Raw genomic sequence first — 26,895 nt, 5'->3', positions numbered from 1 at the left:
CCAATCATGTACCGATCATGCACTGGAAAAGCAAAGTCCTGCTCAAATAACATGAAATTTCTCAGTAGAAGACTTCTGCTTGCTGAGATGGTATAGCCATGCATGGTAAAATGACCTGCTCTGATCACATACTCTGGTAATAATAGCTTTGTATGACTATACTTTATTTTGATAATTAGTCAAAAAATAAATCTGTTAAATCTGAGTATGTTGCATAGAACTTAATGAAGAATAATATATTGATGTTTTATATTTTAATATAGGGCTATTTTCTGTCCAATTTGTGTGGACATTTTTCTTTTTTCCCCCTTTTTTGTGTGTTTGATTTAATTAGTGATTCTACATTTAAATATTGATGATTAGGCTACAAGTTTGGAGGAAATGCAATTAATTGCGATTAATCACAGCAAATTGTGCGATTAATTAGTTATTTTTTTAATCGATTCCCAGCCGTAATATATATATACATATATATATATATAAATATAATTTTTTTTTTTTTGACATAGTGCCCCTTTCTTACATTTGAGCCTCAAAATGTATGTCTCAAAATGTACATTTCTATCCACAAAACTTGCCAGAAGTCATGGTTTAAGGGGTTATTAAAAAAAAAACTCTTCCAGGGGGGGTGCATGCCCCCGGACCCCCCGCGAGCGGCTTGGTAACAACCTCCGGCACGTAACAGCACCGCTGCTGGAAAAATTTATAGGGGAAACACTGAGCAGTATCAGACTCATATTCTGACTAGAATCTGAGTATGACGACGTCAGGCTAATGCACACCAACAACTCCAGCTGAGAACACTGCTCACTTCACACACACTCATACCACTAGACCTAAACGTGATGTTGGGAAGCCTAGTTGGTTGTAATTGCATTTATTGAGGTTCAACTATTGTTTCACAGAAAAAAATTACTTACACAATTACATAGCTTGAGTCGCTAGCGACCCTATACACTTTAAAAAAAATATATATATATTATTATTATTTATTTATTAGAAAACAGACATTCTTTTATAATTGAATTTTTTTTTTTTGTTATATTGTTTACAATGAATTGGTTGAGGAGTACTAAGAAGGTTAATGTCTAACTTTAAAAAAAAATGAATGAGGGGGAGGGTTGTGAATGACGTCCCGGGTCGATAAAGACCCGAGGTATGCGTTTAAGGTTTAACCTGTGGCGTTTCATTTAGGACATCAGCAGTATTTTACCATGGATAATGGTGCATTTGGATTGGATTTGTTATGCGACAGGTTCATGGGTGAGATGTTAGCTGTGGAAGAGATATTTTTAGTATTTAAGCTTGTGTGCTGTGACCTCGTGCACAGTTCCTTGTTCTCCCAAACGGCGGTGCAAATCAGAGCACGAACCACTGCATTCAGCTCCGAATGGTAGGAATTAAGATGGAAACTCAATTCTAATTTTGTGCGAATTAATCCTCCTACACCTCTGTTCTCTTTGAGCCGGATATGTCGACAAAATCATTCTCTGCTAACCAGAACACACGTGTGACATGATTCATGATGTCCAGTGCTTGTCATTAGAATTAAAACACGTCAGGATCTCTTATGCACAAAGACTGTTAGAGATCATGTTAACAGTGAGATATGGAACAGGTTCAGGATACAGAAAGTGAGATTCGTCTCTGGTAGGATATGTGCATGAGTGATATCCTAAAGCTTAGTTCCTACCCTCAAGAGAACCTATAAATCAATCTTCCCAGAGGCTCAAACCTCTAGAGCATTGGAGAGTTAGCACACTGCTAACACTGTTTGCGTTCACATTGTGTCAATAAAAGAGAACAAATGCTTTTGCTTAAATGTACAGTATGGAATTTTTTTGTCCACTATGGGTCGCTAACGTCTTACAATAACAAAGGCGTAGTTTGATGACGCAACACATGCTAAGAATTATGGTTCTTGTCGTCAACGTCAAGCCGGCCGATCTAATAATGTTTATGGATGACTGAATACATCGATGCTTTTATCATGACTGTGATATGAAGCAGTTCAGGATTGCTAAGAGACAGCTATCAGCTCCAAACGCGACGCGAGCTCCCGCGGATATAAAAGGAATATGGACATTTCATCCAACCGAACTAACGTTACACGCGAGTGCAGAATTACTACCCACAGGTCAGTTTATTAGACAAATTAAACTTGTGAGGTAACGCAGCGCTGTTTCACTTGGTCTAACATTACATTTAGCACACTAAACTGCATTTCAATGTGTTGAAATTTATGTGTTAGTTTGTTGTTCATCTGTATGAGACTAGCAGTAAGCTACATCAACATGAGAATAACATACAGATCATATTATAACATTTTATCATTGTTGAACTATATAACATTGGTTAGTTTTATGTAAATGTGCTCACCTGTTTAATAAAGTACATGTAGAAGCGGTCGAAGTCTCGGACGTGGAGCTCTCGTTTATAAACTGTCTGCTCTCGGCATCTCGAAAACACCGCGCTGATATTGATTCTCATTTTAGTTATCCTTTTTTATCCAAAGTCTGCTTGCCATGGTCCATAATGTTTGAACGAAACAACAACAGCGTGCAAATAGACATTGCGAACTCCACAGTTGTCTGCGTCTGTCGCTTTGGTTAATCAGAGGGCTCTGCTCATAGCTCTGGTTGCTATGGCAGTACGAGCGGAAACCATAGGCGGAAACCAGGGACAACGCGGATATGACGCCATTGACTGCGACAAAACGGAAATAAAGACATGGTCCGTGTCTTCGAATTAAAATATTAATTTCTCTGGATTTAGAAGTTAATTGGAACTGTCGGGATAATGTAAATACACAACTTTAAAAAATATATAACATAGATATAGTGATTTTTTATATTTTTAAAGCAAAAAAATACATATTGTGCCTTTAAGTGCTAAATTGAAATGGCAGAGTGTTCATCTTGTGACAGTCATGAAAGTTTGGGTCGTGATTGAGTTAGCATTCCACATTCCAGACACAGGGCCATTGTCATGTTAACTGCTACTGCGTGATCTGTTAGCATAAAGTCTGACTTAACCTTTTACTATTGTACATGCTTTCTAACACACTTTATTATTAATAATTGGCTCTTTTAAAGACCTATATAAAATCTAAATTGGAGTTTTGTGGCTTTAGCCCATGCCTGATAGATAGAAGGTCACACTAAAGTTCTCTTATATATATATATATATATATATATATATATATATATATATATATATATATATATATATATATATATATATATATATATATATATATATATATTCGGACACAGCGACAGTGTTCTAAAAACAAATTTAAAAGAGTTCGTAACTTTTTAAACATTTTAAAAACGTGTGTTGTGTTTTTAAACTCAAAAACATGTTCAGTGTGATTATTCAGTATTATCTTTCTTATTGTATATAATTATAGTCTGAGGGTTTAGTGAAAGCATCAAGTTGCAAGCTCAGTTTTCTCATTTCCTCCACTTACTATATGACATCACCTTCCTCTTACTGTTTCCTCTCTATCACAGATAAACATCACATGTGCTTGTGTTACTTCTATGTTCATTTTCTGATGACCTGAATAACTTGAATTTGAGTTTGTTCTTCAGACCAAACTTCTTGTAAATGTCTTCAGGAGGTGAATTTCATTTTTGGATGAGATATTCCTTAAGTAAATCCATACCAGTTGACCACTTATGTGAATTTTGGACACATACATTACATTTCTAAAAGTATGTGGTGGTTGCGACCCTGCGTGAAGGTGCATGTGCGCTGTAGTGGGGATGGACTGCAGCAGAACACGTTCTTAAGCTAAGACACTGTTATACTAAGACCTTAACTCAATAATGTGGCTGTTTATCTCATTCATGTTTGTGTCAGGTGGCCCGTGGTCGTCCTTATTGGATTAACCCATCAGCTCTAAGGCGCTCTTTAATTCCATTATATTACCATTTTTAATCAGAACAGGGATAGTTTTTATTTTCAGTGGCTCCATTCCTTCTAAAACACTTGGATGTACACTGTAAAAATAAAAGGTGCCTGGAGGAACCTTTTGGGGTTCTTCACTTCGCCACACCGGCGGAACCGTCTGTAGATCCTCTAGGCACCCTTTAAAAAGGGGCAGTTCTCTGAGGAACCACACAGGTTTCCTGAGGAACTCTTATATTAGGCACTGTGTGGAACCACTTTGGGTGCCTCCAGGAACCAAATTTCATTTTTTTTTTATATTTAATTTCATGTTGTTACTATGGTTACCTTTAACTTCTATTATAATAAACAAATTGAACCAAATACAAAATAAGAATTGTTTATTACATATTTGATATTCATTTTTATACATACACTTCCATGCACATGGGAAAAAAAGCTAACAATTAATATCAATGAATACACAAAAAATAGAATAATACATAAGCAACATGAATAATCAACCATACAATAGATAAACAAGAAATGACATCTCAACAAAATGCATGGAAACACATGTTCCACAAAATAAAACAATGTAAAAAAAAAAAAAAAAAATACATTTTGACTAATTAAAAATGTCCATCTTCACTTAACTTTAAAACATTTGTGTTTCAGGCCGATGGTAAGTCTGACATCACTGTTTCCAAGTCCAAAAGCTCTATCAGATGCCAAAAACAAACAAACAAACAAACAAACAGTGCTAATATACACTCATTATGCCGTAATATTCCTGAAAATTATGATCCTAACCTTTATCTCTATACCGAAATCTCAGATGGTTAGTTATTCAGCTGTTTTGATTCATAAAATGTTGAAGTCCGGGATGCCGTGAGACTGTAATGTACACTGTGGCTTTTGAAAAGCTTAAATGTGTGACTTGAATCAACAGTGTTCATAAATGGTTGTTGAGTATTCTCATGAAACAAGATAGAGGAAGTAGAGGCTTCGACCCGGAAACAGAGTTAAGGTGCAGTAAAATTATCTGTTGTTCTGTGAATGTTCACTGGTGAATTCAGTCATTTCAATAAGAATTCACACGATCAGTAATTTCGTTTGTGGTCAAAAATGTCACTATGGGACCAAGTTGGTGTGAGGTACTTAAAGAGTTAGAAAAGTGAAAAGGTACAGCAGATTCGTTTTCCGTTTGTTTTTCCTCTTTTCTGGTGGATGGTCCAGGCACTTCAATGATTTTCAGGTCTACTGGAGGATTTTTATTCTTGATCAAACTTGTATTCAGCTTACCGAGATCTCTGCAAAGTACAAAATGTACTGTTAGTAATGTTATTAAACTGATAGTTGTGAAATTTAAATAATTTCCTAAGCATTGTGATGTTCCAAACCTGTTTGACTTTCTGTCTGTGGAACCCAAAAGCAGATCTCAGGCATAATGCAACCCCAGTCACCGATCGCTGACACTGCATGAAACACAAGCAGAAAATAGTGTAAATCATTCATGAAACCATTCTTATGTACACTTGTCTGGTTCAATTCAATGAAACAATTTATGTAAAAATGGTTAAGCTCCAAAAATGTCCCAGAAAAGATCCTAAAAATATAGCATTATTTGTGAACCAAACATGTGATATTATTTTTCTGAGTAACATTAATGAGATTTGAGAGCATGAGGGAAGATTTTCAGAGAATAACTGATTAAAAAACACAAGTACACAGTCAAACAATACAATTTCACACAGAGAAAGTTCATAGTAATAAAGTACTTGCATGTGGTGCAGGTAACTTACTGTAATTCAGTGTTGCCACTGAAATGTTCAGATTATTTTAGAAATGGAATGGTTGTTCTGGGGAAACAAAAGAACAAAGCAAAATATTTATTGACCATAAATGGCTTTAAAATGGTATTTGAGAGAATGAGGGCACATGTAACTTAGCTGCTAGTAAGTTAAAGTAAGGCTAAACAAAAACAGACCAAACTATATTAACCTGCTTTTGTTATTCAGCTAAATTAGTTAGGCTATATCAGCAATTTGACGACACAGATGTAAGGAATATGTTGAACTGAATGACTAAATCAATCTAAGACAATAAGTCAATAATTTCCATTTGTTCGTTAGATCAACGTATTTAACATCGCGGCTAAAACCTTCATACCAGATAGTGTGCCATAAACGAGGGGTAAACACTGTAAAAACGTAGTGTATAATAGATTTAGTTTATATATGTGTGTTTGAATATATAGTGAGTATACTCTGTATTTATATATATTTGGCGAGTTTACAAACCTTGTAATGGAGAGCCGAACAAACGGCGGAAGCTTTGATGAGGAGAGCCGTTACTTTCAAAGTTCAAACCCGATGACGTCGATCTTTGTTGCGCGCGAGCAGCGCGAGCATCACTGAAGTGACGACAGCAGAGGAATAGCAGCAGTTTCGAATAAAATAAAACAGAATAAAACTCTCTCCTCCTGGTTCTTCTTCTTCATATTATTAATATTATTATTATTTTGTGTTGTTGTTTAAGGTTTAAATTATTTAATAAAGTAGGCCTATAGGCCTACTAAATAAATGCTACCCAAGTGAAAAAGACGTATAGGCTACTGTTAAATGTAGCCTATTAAAAATGCATTAAAAGTATATTTGTATTGTAGGTCTACTAAAAACACACTCAAGTACATTTTTAATACATTTAATAGTACGTCTTTTTCATCTGGGTATGTATACTGAATCAAACTTAAGTATAGCCTGTAACAATAATAATAGTAATAATAATAGGATCATAATAATCTTATTCTGGCCTCTCTGAACCATTGGGTTCCTCCAGATGCTGGCTTTAACATAAGAGATCTTCCAGGAACCACTTAAATGTTAAAAGATCTTCCAATAACCCTTTTATCGCATTCAAGTTCCTCTATTTTCCCCCAAAGCACTTCGAGGTCTCATGGTAATGAAAAGGTGACTCCAGAACCTCTGAAGTAAATACAAAGTGCTTAAAGGATCCCATAAGTTCCAGCAAGAACCTCAAATATTGTCAATGCTCCCCCAGTAACCCTACTATAGGAGAAAGAGCTTTGAGGCACCAAAATTACATTTTGAAGTTCCTTGAGTATCCAACAGGATATTTGAGGCTCCTTTAGTTTTTACAGTGTAGGTAAATACCATTCTCATGTACTGTATATCAGAAGCCAGTTGTCTCCTTTAGCCACTTTTCCTTCACATTTACAGAAAAACATTAGCCCCTTTCACCCCATAGTCCAGTTTATCTCAATTTTTGCTAATCATAAACAAACGTTCTTTTCAGTTAGCTGTGCCCTGTGGTCTAATGACAGCTCCGACCCCATTAAAGCCCTGCAGAGATGGCTGATGGGTGAAGATTCAGGAAACTGAACCCTCTAATTCTGATCCAGCTTCTGAACAGCACTTGACCCTGCAGTTTATAGAGATAGTGTGTCTCTCATTTGCACGTTTGGACATATTAGGCGTTTAAATGGCACTTTATCCTTTCAACGCTCTATCAGTGCTCAGCGGGAGCATGTAAGTGTTTACTGAAGCAATGGACAGCTTAGAGGAGGATCACCAGTCTCTAGCTGTGATATCAGACCTCACTGTTATTTATTTGTATCTATTGGATACAAAAGGAGAAGATTTGAAGGATATCTATGCAGATCTTTCCATACTAACATTAAAGGAACACGCCGACTTTTTGGGACTTTAGCTTATTCACCGTATCCCCCAGAGTTAGATACGTCCATACATACCCTTCTCATCTCCATGCGTGCCGTAACTCTGTCTGACGCACCCACCACTAGCCTAGCTTAGCACAAAGACTGGAGGTAAACGGCTCCAGCTAGCATACTGTTCCCAATAAGTGACAAAATAACTCCAACATTTTCCTATTTACATGTTGTGATATGTATAGTCACAGCGTGTACAAATAACAAGGTCACATGAGACGCAGCCATCTTCTAACCGTATTCAATCTGGGAACTATATTCTCAGAAGGCGAAGCACTGCTACTTGGGCGGAGGGATTTGCTCGCAGCACCTGAGAAGCCCCGTGGTGAAGAGCAGAGAGTTCGCTCAGAGTTGGAGTAAATCACTCCGCAGAAGTAGCAGTGCTTCGCCTTCTGAGAATATAGTTGTACACGGTTAGAAGCTGGCTGTGTCTCATGTGACCTTGTTATTTGTACACGCTGTGAAGTTATCGCGTCTGAGTCATTCTGAATGTCATCTGATACCAGAGATATTCAACTTGGTGAAGAAAGAAAACCGACACTTTTTTGGGATTTCTAGGCCTTGTATTTCATGTAGTGTTTTTATTATTCTTGATTTCTCACAACTTGTTTGCTTTTTCTGGGCGAGTCGGAGTGAACTGCGATGCTAATAGAGTCTCACGAACGCGTAGCTGTGCACAGAAGACCAACGGCCAAGGTCAGGATTTTCGTTAGATATTACATAAAATTTCAGTTTGTTTTTCACCATACCCTATCTTATACCCCTACACTTATAATATATGACATTAGATCATTCTGTGATACATTTGCATCTTTTTTAAAATGATTTTCTTGATGCTGGTCGCTACTTACTGCCATCATGTGTACGAGCGTGAGCGGGATTTTTTTTTTATAATTCTCCTTTTGTGTTCTGAAAAAGATAGAAGGGCATTAGAACAACATCAGGGTGAGTACATGATAACTTAAAGGGGTGGTTGATTATGATTTCACTTTTTTAACTTTAGTTAGTGTGTAATGTTGCTGTTTGAGCATTAAGAACATCTGCAAAGTTACGACGCTCAAAGTTCAAAGCAAAGGGCGATATTTTCTTTTACAGAAATCGCTTTTTAAGGACTACAACAAACAGATGGTAGGGACTAAAATGAGCTTCTTCATGGGTTAGTGACATCAATAATCTTAAAATTTACATAAACCCCGCCCCCGGGAACGTGATTTATAGATTATCATGACAGAATATGCTAATCAATGACTAGAAGATAGTTAACTCCACCTCAGCTATATAAATTCATCAACTAACCATTCAGAAATGTCCTGTTGCATTCTACATGTTGTCACTTCTTCTTGAGTCTCTCCATCTTTTTCCGACTCCGATTTGAACATAAAAGGCTAAACATAAAGGTTTTTGAAATTTTCAGTGATTGTGTGAGGTAATCGGAGCTGCTAACACCCACAAGCTCTCGAAGCTCCGCCCTCTGTGCCGGGAGGAGCAGCTCATTTGCATTTAAAAGGGGCGTACTCAAAAACTGCGAGTTTTTGCTCATCCGCAAAAAGTGACAATTTTAACATGCTATAAAAACTATCTGGGGGATATTTTGAGCTAAAACTTCACATGCACACTCTGGGGACATCAGAGACTTAATTTAAATCTTGTGAAAAGGGCATTAAAGGAGCCCTTTAATTTTCATTTTAGGGTAAACTATCCCTATGAACATTTTAAAAACACCACAGGCAGTGTTTGTATAATCCACTTCTTTAAGAACTATTTAAATCTTTGCACTTTCACTTGTTTAAATGTTCACTGTGTCCAATCATTTTTTTCAAATTTGCACCTTATTTGCTTTTGGCACTTCAATTAATGGAGAAATGCAGTTTGTAGGTGAGATGCATCCAGATGAGCAGTGATTTCAGCAGCTTGAGGGTGAAAGCCAGGCTAGCGCACTCAATTGCTAATGGGAGCAGAAATGCTGCTGGCCTGAGGGAGTTGTAGTAATGATATAAGGAAAGAGCCAGGAATCCATCATGCTTAGGGGAAATCAGAGACAGGATTCTCACTCAGACCACCTGCACACACACACACACACACACACACACACACACACACACACACACACACACACACACACACACACACACACGCACACCCTGTTGAGGAGTTACTTTAGCAGGACAGTGTATGCCATCTGCTCAGTCTCCACTGTGGATGTCTTATATTTACAGTGGGTTTCTTAGTTTCTTAATTTGCATTGAAGGTGTTTTTATGTGGGTGTTCATGTGTGTGTTTGAGGATGAACAAGGTGTACAGTGTGTTAGTGAGAACAGAGGTGTCAAAGACAAAAGAGTCCAGTCAGGCCCATGAGATGCTTTGAGGAAAAAAAATTAAAAATGCTATAAATATGTCATTTACCATGTTCTGGTATCATGTATTATGTATGTTTTAACTGTTGGACAGACACATTATTTCATTTGCTGTTGCATTTTGTACATCACTTGTTTATGCAGTAGAGCCTTTATTTTAATTATGCACATTGCACAGCATTCAAATTCATGCTTTTCAGCTGAAACTGGATTTGTGGGTGACAATGTCCTTTGTCGACCCAGTTTGTTTTGTCTCATTTTTAAGTTTGAGTCAGTCAGTAATGGCAATAATGGCATGGACAAGGGAAAAATACTAGAGGTAAAAAACAGAAGGATTATGAAATCATGCCATGAATACCATTGGTGCTTGCATACAAATTCCATTTTTTCATAAAAAGGTCCGCAGATTCATTCTGGGGCTAGTTATTGGTAATAAAATAAAAGTAATTATTTTCTGAGGAGCACTTATAAACCTATTAAAAAAAATTATAAAAATGAAGACAGATAAATAATCTACTGAACATTTTCTAATTTAGCCTATATTTAGGTTTTCTAATCTCCATCTTCAATATTAGTTTTTTAAAACTTAATTAACTAGAAAAGAAAAGTTGGAAAAAGGGGTTTCAAGGATATATCCCTTGTGTATGTTTTTTCATGCATCTTGGCTGTTTCCTAGAGTGTTGCTAGAGCTGATAAATGGATGGATGGATGGATGGACTGGACAGATAGATGAATAGATAGATGTATATGTGACTTTATTATTAATGTGACAACTTGCCTTTGTTTCGTGACAGGATACTGAGGGATACTGAAGAAAAATGATGGATGGGTAAATGGATTGATAGATGGATGTATGGGTGAATGGACGGACATACAGACAAGGCAGATAGATGCATGGATGGATACATGGATAGACGAATGGATGTATGGATGGATAGATAGATAAACAGACGGATGCATGCATGGATGGATGAATGGATGGATTGACAAACGGATGGAGGGATTGAGAGATAGATGGGGGTATGAGCTTATGAATGGATGGATGGATGGATGGGCGGACAGACCAAGACAGATAGATTCATGGATGGATACATGGACAGACCAATAGATTGATGGATGGGGTCCTAGAGCTTGACGGTCTGCTTCTGATGAGGTTGCTTAATGAAGCGGATCTGATGCTGTCTGGAGAAGAGAGCAAACTGGTTTCTGAGCAGAGCAGTCTAATTAGGTAGAGCACAATTCTGGAGGCTGCGTTGAAATATTTACTCAGATTTCACATTAGAAGCCACCTCGAGACCAATTGAGTCAAAATGATGAATTTTTAAGTCAAACTGGTACTGGTGAGCTGTTTATTGCGGTGGCAGCTGGTGTCAGATGTGTTTGGGCAACTTGGGCCTGGGAATTGTCAACTCTGTGAAACAAGGGTCTGTCAATATAATTTAACAAGTGATAAGACCTACCCTGGGTGAATCTCTCAAAACCTGTCTCAAAAGCCTTTTTTGTTGAAAGAAATTAGTATTTTTATTCAGCAAGAATGTGATCAGAAGTGACAGTAAATACATTTATAATGTTATAATGTCTATTTCACATAAATGCTGTTCGTTTTTAAACTTTCTATTCCTCAAATAATCCTGAAATTTATGTTATCATGTTTTCTGCAAAAATATTGAGCAGCACAACTGTTTTCAACACTTATAATAATCAGAAACATTTCTTGATCATCAAATCATCATATTAGAATGATTTCTGAAGGATCATGTGACACTGAAGACTGGAGTAATGATGCTGAAAATACAGCTTTGCATCACAGGAATAAATTACATTTTTAAATATATTACAGTAGAAAAATAGTAAATAATATTTCACAATATTTTTCTTGTTACTGTATTTTTTCATCAAATAAATGCAGCCTTTGGAGAGCATATAAAAAAAGAAAACGGAAAAAAAAGTATCAACCCCACACATTTGTACAGTAGCGCGTCTTTGCCCTTAAGAAAATTTAATAACAGTAATGTTAAACGTCTCATTTCCATATCTGTAATACTATATATATATATATATTTATTTATTCATACATTATGGTTGTGTTGGTTGTACTTCTATTAAAAAAAATCATAATGCAGTTTTATTTATTTTTTTAATATGATATTGAGGGAAATTATTGAACCACCACTGAGAATAATTGAAAGCAGAAAATAAGAATAAATGTGCTTGATGGTCATGAAAATATAAAAATAATCTAACTACTTTTACTAAATCAATCTGTGAGACTTTACCATGTTTTACTCTTATCATTAGTTCTTCTGGTGTTTAGGAACAATCTGTCTTGTTTCATCTATCTGGTGTAAATTGTGTTCGGTTAGTTAGTTTAGTCCAAATAAAATGATCTTTTTGAACTGAGCAGGATTCTTTGAAGAAGCTGCGCTAAAATATTTTATCTCATAAGATGGACAATTTGATTCCTCATCTTTGTAGTGGTAAAAAAACTTTACCTTGAAATGTCTCAAATCTTCAGCAAACCTTTTGAAGCAACATGAGAGAATTGTATTGATATGAAACTGTATTTCTAACACAAACTGTTGTTTTGCCTTGATTTGTTTTTCTCACAGTTCAGCGGTGGGTGTGGGTTTCTATGGAAACAGCGAAACCAACGATGGAGTTTACCAGTTGACTTACTCAATTTATAATGCCAATCACACACTTGGTGGAATTGGCAGTCTGGTAAGAGTTTCACTTCCTTCTCCCGTCACTCATCATGTCTCATTTCATTGGAATAGCCTGAGGAACGTTTGTGATTAAATTTAAATCTGAATTTTGCCTGTTATATGCTGCATTCTTAAAAACTAAGAGCTGGAGCCTCAGGGGCTTTTCGCTGGTGCTGGAATATCATGTGATGAGTGACACACACACACACTTGCAGAAGCGCAGCACTGCTGCAGGCGTCACTTCTGCCACAGAGCTGTAGTCATAAAGTGTCTGTCCCCAATTTAACTTCCAGTGTTTTGAGAAGTTTGAGTAGTTGATTCTAGAAACCTCTCCAAATGCAAACACATCCATCTGGTGTGTATATTCATCCGCAAGAGAAATCAGTAAGCACTGAGAGAAGACTGGGATTATCTGTTCATCTGCTTTAAAGGGGATTAAAAATCTATGTGTATATCCACGTCCACGGATGTGCTGGAATTGTTTGTCAATGCTGATCACCCACTGTGATTGAGGACACTCACTAGTGAACGACTATCACAGACCACCATTTAATTTAAATTTAATTTAATTTAATTTAATTTAATTTAATTTTATTTAATTTTATTTAATTTTATTTAATTTTATTTTATTTTATTTTATTTTATTTTATTTTATTTTATTTTATTTTATTTTATTTTATTTTATTTTATTTTATTTTATTTTATTTTATTTTTTTAAAATTATTTGAACACAGGTACCTCAAAGTTTTCTGACGAGGATAAACAACAAAAAGAAGTTACAGGCTATGTTGAGAACAGAGAAACTACCTTAAAATTAGAAATTGGAATATCGCATAAAACGGTTGCGATTTAAAGCATTTCCATCCCATGTGATTAAGAGAAAAAATAGTCACTTTCTGGGAAATTGGTGCAAAATATCTGTAATAAAAATGAAAGTTGCTGCAATTGGGGAAGAAAATGTGGCTCTTTTTTCCTACATCACAAATGGCTTGCATCTCAGAGCGTGTAGACGAAGCGGTCATGTTATCTCACGTTCAGATGCCAGGTGTTTGTGGACGCAATCATGTGAGACGCTTCTGGGATGTCATCATACCAAATAATTCTGATGACAGACTTATCTCAGGCATTTAAGAAACCAACATTTGAGATGCTGCGATGCGATTGGCCTGCCGGCTAGTCCAGTTATCCAATCACATCCACTGTTGAGGCAAAATCACGTGAGTTTTCTTGTTGCGCATCGAAGGATTTATTCGGTTAATGTGTTTCCATCGTAGTAGATATGCGCACGTCTTCTTATCGGATAAAACATTTATCTGCCTCAGTTGAGCTAATACGTTTTTAATGCACATTTTTAGAATTTATGTGCATCTTTTCGTTTCCATCCAGAGTTTTTTGTTTATCCAATATCCCAAAATGTGCATAAAAATAGTTGGATGGAAACATAGCTTGTGTAAGCATCAATGTGATTTTAATGCACATTTTTCAATTAAAAGTTTTTCCCTTAAATCTTTTCTTTGTGTTTTAATGGCAATCACTTAAAAAAAAAAAAAAAAAAAGAATGAGCTGTAAGGAAGACTACACTTTTTTTGAGCCAAAAAGCGAATTTTTTCGACTAATCTCAGTCTTTGTTGGAATCGGTGTAGATTAAGTGACAGGTTTACAAGTTCTTTGTTTTCCCATTTAAAAACGTCACTGTGTTATCTATTCCGAGAATGCACTGTGCATAGGGCGGTTCTTTGTAATTCACAGCAATGCTGTTTAAATCAACCCACTGACAGTGTTTCCTGCAGCATGTCTCAGATGTGAGGGCTGTGTAATTCAACATATGGCAGGTTGAGCCTGGTAAAGGGAGCATTTGGCTGGCAGAACAGTTCTCCTCTCACAGCCCTGATGTTCATTACCTGTGGTGACATCCTCTTTTCCTCTGATACTCTTCCTGCCGTCTTCTAGTGTATCTTTGGCTCACTCACTTATAATGCATTGCTTCACGGTTGGGCGGTCATATCTAAATGAGCTGAAAACAGACTTTTCACTATTTGCTGTAACTAAAACAACATTCAGAATGCGAGAACAACAAACAGCACTTGGCTTCACTAAAATGGCATAAATCCAATTTCAGCTTTAGTAAACGTCTCTTTTAAAATTGAAATGTAAAGAGGACCAGTCTGAAGGCCAAGCATGATTGCACAACTGAATTCATGAATGCTGAAAAGTGAGGAGGGAGTTTTCAGACCTGCCAAGCTTTTTAAATGGCTTCTGCCAGTGGTTGCGTGCCAGAAAATAGCTGTTGCAACCGTGAGTAAATGAGTGTAGCGATTGCCGTTTTGCATGCTTCTAACTTCATTTCATGCATTGTCCACAACTTCCACAGGGGCACTGACTCTAATGCATGAATGTTGCTCTTATGAATCTTAATCTTTACAAATCTTAATTACGCTTCCACCATCTTGAAATTATGAGTTATAGAGCTATTATTCAAAAGAGCTACATAATGCATTTCACTGAAACAAAAGAAGAATGAGCAATTATTGCCAAGACTAAGATTTATCAGAAATGCCACATGGTGGCCTTTAAAAATAGGGAAAGAAGAGGACAAATGGACAGACTCAAGCAAATTTATTGTTTTCTAGCATGCAAACACTGATGTACTGATCCATTATTAATGATTTTATGTCTAATAACAAACTTTAAAACCATTTAGACAGTCTAGTGTAGCTTATTCTGGTTAAAATAAGATGTCTGACATTTTTATGGCACTTTGGTGAGCAGCAAAGTGGTAGAACAAATTTGTTCAAGTCACAAATTTAATGTGTTGGCTAAGAGAAGTGAGTTCCTGTGCATTATACATCCCTATATTATAGACAATGGACCTTTTTGCACGCTACATTTTGCTAATGTGGCCAGGCCGAGTCATAAAATTTCCATAAATATTTCCATTTTTAGAGCTAGCTGAATCTAATTGTGATTGATGACTGCATTTTGCTTCTTCTAAACTAGCTTCTTTCTGTCCCGTCTAGCCTTATTCTTGATTCTCGATCCTCAAAATAGGAGGATAAGACCCCTCACTTTGTCCAAAACGCATCTTTCAAAAATGTTTAGCTTATATCCACTGGCTTGGGAGAAACTATCTCAATACCTGACAATGAGATATCCCACTTACTTGGGGGATGTTACATTTGCAAAATTCAGTTTTGTCAAGTATGTGTGGACCCCAACATTCTTTCAAATATCTATAATAATTAAACAAACAAAACAAATCTCAGCTTTTTGTCACTCTCACCACTTTGCTTCTTTGGCAATCCCATGATCACCCGTGCATGCCTCCCACTCCCATAGAGAATTCATTGGAAACGGCCATTCATCTCTGCGCCAGCGTGGCACCATTAGCCTGCTAATAGTGATCAGCAATTTTCTTTGTCTCTGCTCTCAGGTGGGAAACTCATTGGGTAGTATGCAGGTTGGGCTGAAGGAGCATCTGGATCGGTTGGATGAGATATTTTCTCCACGGGGAGACTACACCCAAACCTTGCGCTTCATGCAGCAGATGGCCGACAACATTATCCAGCAGCTGACAGCCATGCCAGACACAAGGAAGGTGCAAGTGGATTTGGCAGCCATCGCAGACCAAACTGCATTCATAGAGTACTATAGGTGAGCTGCTTTGAGCTGGTGGGGTAAGGCTGGCTATTTACTTCACTTCGTGCTTGTGGCGAGGGGGGCGTGGTTTTGCGAAGTCTGTAGCAGGAGAGAAAGGAGGGGGCCGATCGGTGAGTAAGTAGGTCAAGTGCAAAATGATGAACACCTGTGTCTGATTGCAGTGATTGGTGTGGAGAGACCGGATATAAGCCAGCATGCGGGAGGAGATGAGAGAGAGAGTTGGACTGGAACCTCACCTGTACGCTGTGTTTTGTGGAAGCTGTGATTGTTATTTGTCCCGTTTTGTTATTGCTGTGCGTGGCACGGTGAATGCGCTACGTGCGCCCTTTTTGTTTATTTGTTTCTTTTGTTAAATAAAAGTGAGTGTTTCAGTCACGCCGACCCCTGTCTTCTTCCTTCCTTGCAATATAATATTGAACCCCGTTACACTGGTGCCGAAACCCGGGAAGGAAGGAAGAAGACAGGGGTCGGCGTGACTGAAACACTCACTTTTATTTAACAAAAGAAACAAATAAACAAAAAGGGCGCACGTAGCGCATTCACCGTGCCACGCACAGCAATAACAAAACGGGACAAATAACAATCACAGCTTCCACAAAACACAGCGTACAGGTGAGGTTCCAGTCCAACTCTCTCTCTCATCTCCTCCCGCATGCTGGCTTATATCCGGTCTCTCCACACCAATCACTGCAATCAGACACAGGTGTTCATTATTTTGCACTTGACCTACTTACTCACCGATCGGCCCCCTCCTTTCTCTCCTGCTACAGACTTCGCAAAACCACGCCCCCCTCGCCACAGTGCTTTTAATGTTTTACAACATCATGTCCTATGTTTCATCAGAGGTCAAAGACAGGTTGGCTCTATTTGCTCTTGAGACTGCTGGTGTAGATGTGGGTCAGAAATGTGTCTGAATGTTCCAGATGCCCTTGCTGGTCAAACATGTGACCCAATTTTTCAAACTACTAGCCTTCTCAAATAGGGCTGTATATCGGCAACAAAGTCATGATACGATACGATATATATCACAATATGGGTCTGCACTAAATTTCACCCCAGCAGAATTTGGTATAACAGTTGTTTATTAAAAACTGCATACTATAGGGCCATTACTAACTATAGGCAGTTGCCCTCTGCATTGTGAAGGGCCTCTGTAGCACTGTATAACAATATGGCTAAGGTGTCATGTTAATATTGGGCACTCCCCACCAGGTACAATATTCTGATTATTTTCTTCTTGTTTTTTAACTCTTTCCTTGCAATTGACGGAATATTTTTTCACTTATGAGAGAATGTTTTTTCCGGCCTTCTGTGTTTTCACTGTTATATGGTAGGGGGCGCTATTACACATCTTCTCAAAGAGTACTGAATCTCCTGATAAAAACACATGCTGCGAAGAAAAAGCAGAAACAAGCGATAGCATTTGTAAGCAGATGCAAATGTAAAATAACACGACCATCAACATTAAACTATACTGTTACAAAACTATAACGTTTCAGAATGAAATGTCAACCCAGGACGTGGTATAGGACTGTGCGAGCTGTGGAGGTGTTGATGGACTCGATCCACTCCATCTATGTTTTGATCATCTTTCTGAATCCGATCTGGTTGTAAGCTCTGGCAAAAACACAATTTTGCTTTTTTGCTCAAAATGTTGAGTATGTTGAGTAAGTAATGTGTGTACGTTTATGATGGATGGATGCACTTCTTTGGGCTTCAAAATCTCCTCCTCCATTCACTGCCATTATAAAGCTTGGAAGAGCCAGGACATTTTTAATATATCTCCGATTGTATTCGTCTGAAAGAAGAAAGTCATATACACCTAGGATGACTTGAGGATGTGTAAATCATGGGGTAATTTTCATTTTTGAAATCTCTTTAAAGGGGTCATATAATGCAATTTTTGTATAAGCTATTCTTTAGGGTCTAAATTAAAAGTTTGTAATATACTTTAATAAAAAATTATCATTAGTATTGTAAGAAAACACTAATTTTACCTGGTCAAAAACAGCTCTGTTTTCAGCACGCCGTTTAAGTGCATGTGTCTTTAAATGATAATGAGCTTTGCTCACCCCGCCCCTCTGTTCTGTGCGTACACCGTTTGTAACACAATAACACAATAACCATAGTGCGTTGTTCATTATAAACGTGGGATTATGAATTATATTGAGAACGTCGTACATAGAAAACATGCTGTAATGTACCCTGAGTGTAAACAGCCGCATTCATCGTGAAGCGTGCAAGCGATTTGCAAATATGAATATAAATATTAATATAAAGGTTAATAAAACGTTACACTCACTTCAGTACTTCTGGAGGTTCAGCAGGAACACGAATAGTTGGTACCGATCCTTTTTTCAGGAGCAGCTTCTTAGCAAAACCGGCTTTATACTGACCCTCGTTTATAAAGCAGTCTGGTGTGTGAAATGATTCGCTCAAACATGAAAGCATTGACGTTGATCGTGGGGAATATTCCATTCGAAAACAAACTCAGCCACTGCGTCTTCAACGGTTCGGATTTAGGAACATCAAAATGACTGCTGTATTCGTTATTACACCCAAGAACAGAACACCACAATCGCTTAGACGCCATTCTGCTCATAGACAGTGTTCCAGCGTATCAACAATGACGCGCCGGTCCGCACAGGCTATTGACAGCTCGCTCACGAGCGAGGGCGGGGCTGTGTTGAAACGCTACTGTCAATCAACAATCGTGGGAGGGGCGTCGATTTTGTGATGTCACAAAATCAAACAGCTTGATTTGAGTTGGGGGGAAACATAAAAGAAGATTTAAAAAAAAAAACACTGGATGGATTTTTGTAATTTTATGAAGGTTGTGTACAGGCACTGCCAACACACATTTCAGTACAATCAACTTGTAAAAGTGCATGTCCATGTACCATTATATGACCCCTTTAATACTCATAGCTCTACGCCTCTAACAAGTGACCCTAATTTTCAGACGTACCTTTTTTTTTTTCAAAAGAATTACTCCACAAATATGAGACCCTATATTTCAAACATTTTGCCCTGCTCCTCAAACACGGGACCCTTTTTTTTAGACTTCTGGTCCTGCTCCTCAAACATATAACCCTATTTTTCAAACTTCTGGCCCTGCTCCTCAAATGTCCGACCCTATTTTTCAAACTTCTGACCCTACTTCTTAAACATGTGACCCAATTTTTAAAACTTTTTGCTCTGCTCCTCAAACATGTGACCCTATTTTTCAAACTTCTGGCCTTTTCAAACATGTGACCCTATTTTCCAGATTTCTGGCCCTAATCCTCAAACTTCCGACTGGTCAAACTTTTTACCCTGCTCCTCAAACATTTCAGACTTCTGGTCCTGCTCCTCAAACATTTCAGACTTCTGGTCCTGCTCCTCAAACATGTGCCCTTTTTTCAAACTTTTGGCCTTCTCAAAATGTGACCCTATTTTTCAGACTTCTGGCCCTGCTCCTCAAACATCCGAACCTATATTTCAAACATTTCTCCCTGCACCTCAAACATGTGACCCTTTTTTTCCGGTCTTCTGGCTCTACTCCCAAAACATGTGACCCTATTTTTTAAACTTTTAGCCTTCTCAAGCGTGTGACCCTATTTTTTTTTTTACTTTTCGCCCTGCTCCTCAAACATGTGACCCTATTTTTCAAACTTCTGGCCCTAGTCATCAAATATGTGACCCTATTTTTCAGACTTCTGGCCTTCTCAAACACTTGACCCTATTTTTTAAACTTGAGCTCTTCTCCTCAAACACGTGACTCTTTTTTTCAAACGTCTGACCATACTCCTCAAACATGTGACCATATTTTGCATACTTCTGACCTACTCCTCAAACAAATGACCCCTTTTCTAAAACTTTGTCCATTAAACCTCAAAAATGATGGCCCTACTTCTCAAACATGTGACCCAAAACTCCTCAAACATTCTGCCCTTTTCCTCCCTCACCCTACCAAAATCAACCTGTTTTGAGTTTTGGCCTACTTGTTCATCTTCACTGGCACTACTACTGTATCTCATGTGTACTAGGTTGCTTTTGGAGCTGTTAGTCTTGTTGAATTGATTTGTATGTCCTCCTAGAAGATTACATTTCCATTTGTAGACCTGCGCGTTATGAACTTGCAGTGCATGTATTGACAAGTAGCTAGTGTTTCAAAGAGCTAAAGGACTGTGCTATTGAGCAGCAGTGCTCAAACCTCTCTTCCTCCATTACTCATGTGCAAATCTAATCGCCCGACCTCTGGACTCCCTTCCTTGATTCATCATACACCTCTGTCTCCATATATTTCGGTCGTTCCCTCCCTCTCTTTCTGTCTCAAGATATGTGAGCATTTTTAAGTCCTCATGGTGTAGGATTACTGATCGGATTGTGGTTGCCATGCATTCCAATAGCACACCAAACCATGTAGACCTTGAATCAATGCAGTACAGAAAATACAGCATATTACATGTGGTTTAATTTTTTTAGTTGGCTCTGACGTTAGTAAGAAAACTGTGCCCTACTTATTAGGCCATTTTGTAAATCTTTTATTGAAATGTTATGAGTTCATACGACATAAAAAAAGAAATTATGAGCTCAAACAGGATGTGTGTTCACCGGAAGGAACACCTTCTCAGCGTGAGCTGTTTGGCAGATTGTCTATTCTCACATACTAGGCTGGAGCTCATGAAATTCATATGTCTATTTGGTCTGTTCAATTATTAATCGTATAGATGGGAAACATACAACGGAAGAATAATGTGAGTGCCATAAACACCCACTTTTAAAGTCATACTTAGAGACCTGCTGACAGCACTCTCCCACACACTTACATCACACAAGATGAATATTAAAATTAAAGCTGTCAATAGATTTTTAAAACATGCATTCGAATGAGATGATACACAGTTTAATGAATCAAATTATATGTAAAATAAATCACATATAAGGTATGTTTTCTTAGAAAAGCACTGAAGATAATTCTAAGACATTGTTATTATGGCAGACTTTGAATAAACATTACAAAAAATGGCCTACAGTCCACAGCAATCCATTTTGAATAAGAGGGGCATAATTAAGTGCATTATCTTTTCATCACAGTTTTTTATTTTTTTTATTCCAATTAATGTACAAAATTAAATTGAAAGGGCCTAATTAAAAATAGAAAACATCTGTATTTGAACATTTCTTTCCACCCTCATCATTGTTTGCTTTCTTTCAGATGGTTAACGTACCTGCTGCTTCTGATTTTGGACTTGGTCATCTGTCTCTTAGCATGTCTGGGATTGGCAAAGCAGTCTCGATGGCTGTTCGCAGTGTAAGTGTGCTCTAAATATGTATGGTTTAGACACATGGCTTTGGCGAATGAACCATGACCTTTTTTTGTAAACATAAAGCCATTTGATGTCAACATTGGTTTGGCATGCAATACATACTTGTATGCGTATGTACACAACGGGTCAAATGTCATATTACTTAGATTTCAGCATGTATATAAACCTTTCTCGTTTTGAATTGTTTGTTTCAGAGTTGTTTATCTCTGCTAGCTTAAATCCCTAACGGATGCACAGTAAAATCATTTTGCCTCTGACATAAACAGACCTCTGTGGAAAGACTCTGAGTGCATCGAGTGCGTTGGTTAGCCAGTCGCCAGCGAGCCCTGCATTTCCTCTCTCTCTCTCTCTCTCTCTCTCTCTCTCTCTCTCTCTCTCTCTCTCTCTCTCTCTCTCTCTCTCTCTCTCTCTCTCTCTCTCTCTCTCTCTCTCTCTCTCTCTCTCTCTCCGTTTTTTCTTATTGGAAGCTCCTTTAGATCCATCCCCACTTACCCCACTAATGCTTATTGATCTCTCTGCCCACGTGAGCGTGCGCTCGCCCTTAACTAATTACTACGTGCTTCCAATCCGCTTTATTGGTGCTTTTAAGACCATCTTCAGACGAGAAAGGCTGTTCGAGGAAACGTCGGCTCCATTTTCCATGGCCACTAGGGAGCCGTTCACCCCATTCATCACTGTCTGCTTTTGACTTCCTGTTTACTCACGTGATCACTCACATGCTCACGTGTTTGATCACTTTCCCACTGGTTTACATCTTCATTCATTTGCTTCTTACTACTTACTTATTAAGTTACTTACGAAGTCTTTTGTAGGTTGATTTCTGAATGCTTCAGTGACTCTAGAATCTTATCATGATAGCACACCGTAGAGTTTACGCTCATCTGCAGTTGATCACTAAAACGTTTCCTGTTAGACACACATTCGGCAGACCTTTTGCAATATTCTTAATTATCAACATTATGGTCTGGAACAACATTTCAATCAACCAATCAGATTTGAGGGTCAAGCTTACGGTTTATGTCAAGTTTAGGCTTACAACCAGGGTTGGGTGCTTCAACATCAGTGTTATTCGCCATCATTTCCCTCTGATTTTAGGGAGAAGTTATGGGTAGGGTTAGGACTACATTTTTTTGACAGGAATGTTGTTCCAGGATCAACAAAATATGTTGATCCAGGAACCAGTCAGAAAAGTCTTGGCAAAATCACGGTGACCTGAGAGCAGCTACTTGAAGTATCAACAGATTTACTTACTAATTGGAAGTTTAGTTGATATTTATTTACACATTCACAAAACATTTGTGTAATAAATGGTGTTTTAATACATTTAGTACAATAGTTAAAGGTATAGCGGAGGATCTTTCCGAATTTTAGATAAGACCCGCCCTCTCCACTTTTTGAAAAGTTTGATTGATTCACCAGAATGATTGACAATTAGGAGGACCAATAGTATAGGTGATCCACCCGGAAGTAATAAATCATCCGCTATACCTTTAAGTAGGATTAGTATCATGGTAGAACTCTACAGGAAACACTGATCTAACACTTGATGTTTTCCTCTTTAAAAATGTTTATCAGATATGCATCATATATTATATTAAATAGAATGCTCTATCACAGACTTTTGGCGATCTTATTATGGGCTAGATTAGCAAAATCTACATTATCTAGAATAACTTTTTCAATTAATTTATTAATGCTTTTAGTCAGCACAAGGATTCATAAAATTGATAAAGTGACAGTAAAGACATTTTTGAATGTTGCAAAAGTTTTCTGTTTCAAATAAATCAATTTAAACTTTTCAACTTTCTTTGCCAAAATATTAAGCAGCAAACCTGTTTTTAACATAAATCAGTATATTAGAATGATTTCTGAAAGATCACGTGACACTGAAGACTGGATCAATGATGCTGAAAATTTACACTTTAAAATGTATTCAAATAGAAAACAGTTATTTTAAATTGTCATAATAATCACAATAATACTGTTTTTACTGTTTTTGGTCAAATAAATGCAGCCTTGGTGAAGATAATAAAAATAATTTCTTTGGTGAGAATCTTTCAAAAACCTTCACAAATCCTACTGAGCCCAAACTTACGAAACAGTAGTTTATAGTTTTATTTTTGACCTCACATCAAACTGTTATTCCTTCACTTTCTCTCTTTTTGTCCATTTCAGTATTATGGTGTGTGGTGTACTGACCCTGATCATGAGTTGGGTGTCATTAGGAGTGGGCACGGCCACAGCTGTGGTAAGTTACTGTGTTTTCAAATGACTGCTCACTTTAAATGAGGGGAGCATGAGGTATGTGAAACTCTTAGGAGATTATCAGGGTTCAGTGACTGCATTTGTGTGTCTCGTGGTGCATGCCAGTTTGAAAAGCTGATTACAAAGCCCTGGTCATTTAAATTAGACAGTCCGCTGGCTTAACGGAGGTAAACAGTTTTACTCTCTGTGCCACTAAACATGCCAATTTACTCATGTCTCATGTCTCGCCTCTGTCTTTATCTCTTTATCTCTCAGGCTGCATTATAATGATGCTTTATATTTAGTCTTGTCTTGTAATACAGTAATTTGGGTGTGGAGTACATTATGCATATGGGGCTAAGTGCCTTGTTCATGATGTCACAAATGTAATGAAGGGGGATCTCGAGTACTTTACACTTTTCTGTGACCTGACATCAAACATGTCACTTTTCATTAGTAGTTCAAATCCTCAACCATGATTCTACTACTACCTTCACATGAAGAAAACAAAGTAAATGTTGTTTTTTACTTACAAATGCTGCCAGAAGCTATTTGCATTGTCAAGAATCGTTAACCTCTGTAAAACACCTTGTAATATGATAAATGTATCATCTATGTGAGTTCAATAAATTATAGTCATGTAAGCAAAAACAAATGAGCAATCAAGCATTGCTGACCAATAGAGTGATTGCGAATGATATTGCTTATTATATCAACACTACGTTAATATTTCAGTAACTTATATTTCAGCATTGCCAGTTACTTTGCCAACATAAAGAGTTTCAAATGAAGGTACAGCAGAATGACATTTCAATTCTGAATTCTGAATCAGTGTCTTTGAACAACTCGGTATGAAAGATTTAGTGACTCACTCATAAAGGCAGTTGTTTCACTCCTGAATCCTTTTTTTTTATGTACTAACAGGATAACTTACTCATAAAGACATTCACACTTGTCACCCCCTACTGCTTTTTTATATTAGTTTGCTGAATATGAGAAACGTACACTGAATGCATAAACATATAAACATTTTTACCCTTTTTAATGTATTCTGGTTCATATCTTGATTAGTTTGGTTCATGGCTTTGAGGATGTAGAAACGTCACTCAACCTGTCCATCTGGTTAATATGACCTATATTCTACCTAGAGATGAATTTAATATATTGTGCAGTTTGATTTGATTCACAGCCTGTGTCATCCACAAAATAAATCGGAAGTTTCTCTTTAAAAGTTGATAGGTCTATTTATTTTGCCATTCTTCTAACTATAATTGCAATGGTATATATGTCAGAAAAAAAAAGTATAACTGTGCTGGGTGCAAATCTGGGTGCAAATTGACATTTGGGAAAGAAAAAAATATCTATATTAAAGGTGCAACAGTTCAAATTACTTGGTTTTAGGGTCACGGTTTCGGTATGATTTGGTATGTGCTATGTTCTGGGAGGAAATATAAATAAAGAAAATAAGAACAAATAATATATCTAACTACAAGCAGCAGCACAAATAAATGCAATAGAGCAAAGATACAAATAAAATAAACAGTGTTTTTCAGGTTTTGTCTTTTGTTGTTTGATTACCATTTAAAACACAGACAGCAGGAATATTAGGCTGCTGTCCCTTTAAGAGATAATGCACGGATCCAGTACACACTGAAACTGATACACATGCCTCGACTCTTTCATTCACTTAAGACTAAGCCGACTATGTCTGCAAGGATACTTACCAAGACGGGCATGTTGACAATGTTTGTGTGAATTTCTCCGTTGAAGCGCAAGAATTGAAAGAGGACTCAGTATTTTCGCGCTCTTTAAGATGCGGGTTTGCGTGCTTCAGATGAGTGTGCGCACAATCTTCTCACAGTGCGCTCGAGTTCTCATTCGCGTCTTCTGGCTCTTAAATATTTAAATTTAGCAGAACTTTGTCTGTCTGTTTTACATTATCGATGCGTCGTCAGATTTAAGATGAACCGCGGTGCAAATGCGTGCCGAGCCGTGGATGGAGAACTGCATGGTTTGAATTTTTTCTTTGAAGTTTTTTTTTTTTTTACAGAGAAACGCTACACCCCTATTTTATATATATATATATATATATATATATATATATATATATATATGGGGTAGGATATGAATGAATTGGCTCAATTTCTTATTTTAGCTTCGGTCTTTGAGGGGCTACACATGAGGCAAACCTGAGCACTACCGTGAGCATGACTGTGATTAGAGTCACAGCTGACACTTCAATCAGGATGTCTGTGTGGAGCAGGACCTAAGACTGCTCAATGAGGGGTCAGAGCAAAGGTCAGGCCCCGCGGTAAAGTGGATTACTCAAGCAGTGCTTGACTACATCGATTCCTGAGAGTGGAAACAAGCATTGCAGGGATGTGTGACTTGCACGCCTGCATTCAACTCTATTTTTTTTTTTTATTCAGAGAGAATTTCCTGTTGGAGCCCCATGTGTACCACCCTGATTGATTGATTTTGAGAAATAAATAAATTAAGCATTAATAAGGACATTTAACAGTAAAAATGTAATCAATTGATAAAAAACAAATCAATGATAGGGATAGATAGGAAGCAGTAGACAAAATATATGATTATAAATCACTTTATTAAAAATGTTCAGTGATATTTATCTTAAAGTTCCCCCTGTTCTCTAATGATTGTATCCCTTAAAACTCATCTTTAATCAATAAAAATTCCTTGAAAAAAAAATTCTTCATGCCTTAAAATGGCTTGAGTGTAACTCTACACCCTTGCCTCATTTAGTATACATGGTTCAATGAGTATGCAAATGAACCCCGCCTCCACTCACTCACTCACACCAGCTCAGAGATCCAGTCGTGACGATCAAACGTTGACCTGATTGGTTCGTTACAAGGTAGTTTGTGACATCAGCAATAGTGTTGACTCATGAATTTGCACATGGTTTGTCTTAAAGCATATTAAAAACACCACATGGACAAATAAACAACATTAAA

General features: G+C 37.4%; 1 protein-coding gene across 2 annotated transcripts in view; it reads left to right on the top strand.

Moving 5' to 3' along the window:
• Positions 1 to 26,895, top strand: part of ttyh2l (tweety homolog 2, like) — a 58,463-nt gene that overhangs the window by 12,080 nt on the left and 19,488 nt on the right. For both annotated transcript variants that reach the window (XM_081388877.1, XM_081388878.1), the window contains exons 3-6: positions 12,609 to 12,720; positions 16,135 to 16,355; positions 21,562 to 21,657; positions 23,849 to 23,921. In XM_081388877.1, the coding sequence (XP_081245003.1) occupies positions 12,609 to 12,720; positions 16,135 to 16,355; positions 21,562 to 21,657; positions 23,849 to 23,921 (502 nt within the window). The remainder of the gene's footprint in view (positions 1 to 12,608; positions 12,721 to 16,134; positions 16,356 to 21,561; positions 21,658 to 23,848; positions 23,922 to 26,895) is intronic.

Source organism: Scardinius erythrophthalmus (genome assembly GCF_964197995.2).
Source record: "Scardinius erythrophthalmus genome assembly, chromosome: 1".
In the NCBI taxonomy this organism is placed as follows: Eukaryota; Metazoa; Chordata; class Actinopteri; order Cypriniformes; family Leuciscidae; genus Scardinius; species Scardinius erythrophthalmus.
Note: the sequence above shows the minus strand (reverse complement) of the source record. Positions and strands in the feature narration are given on the sequence as shown.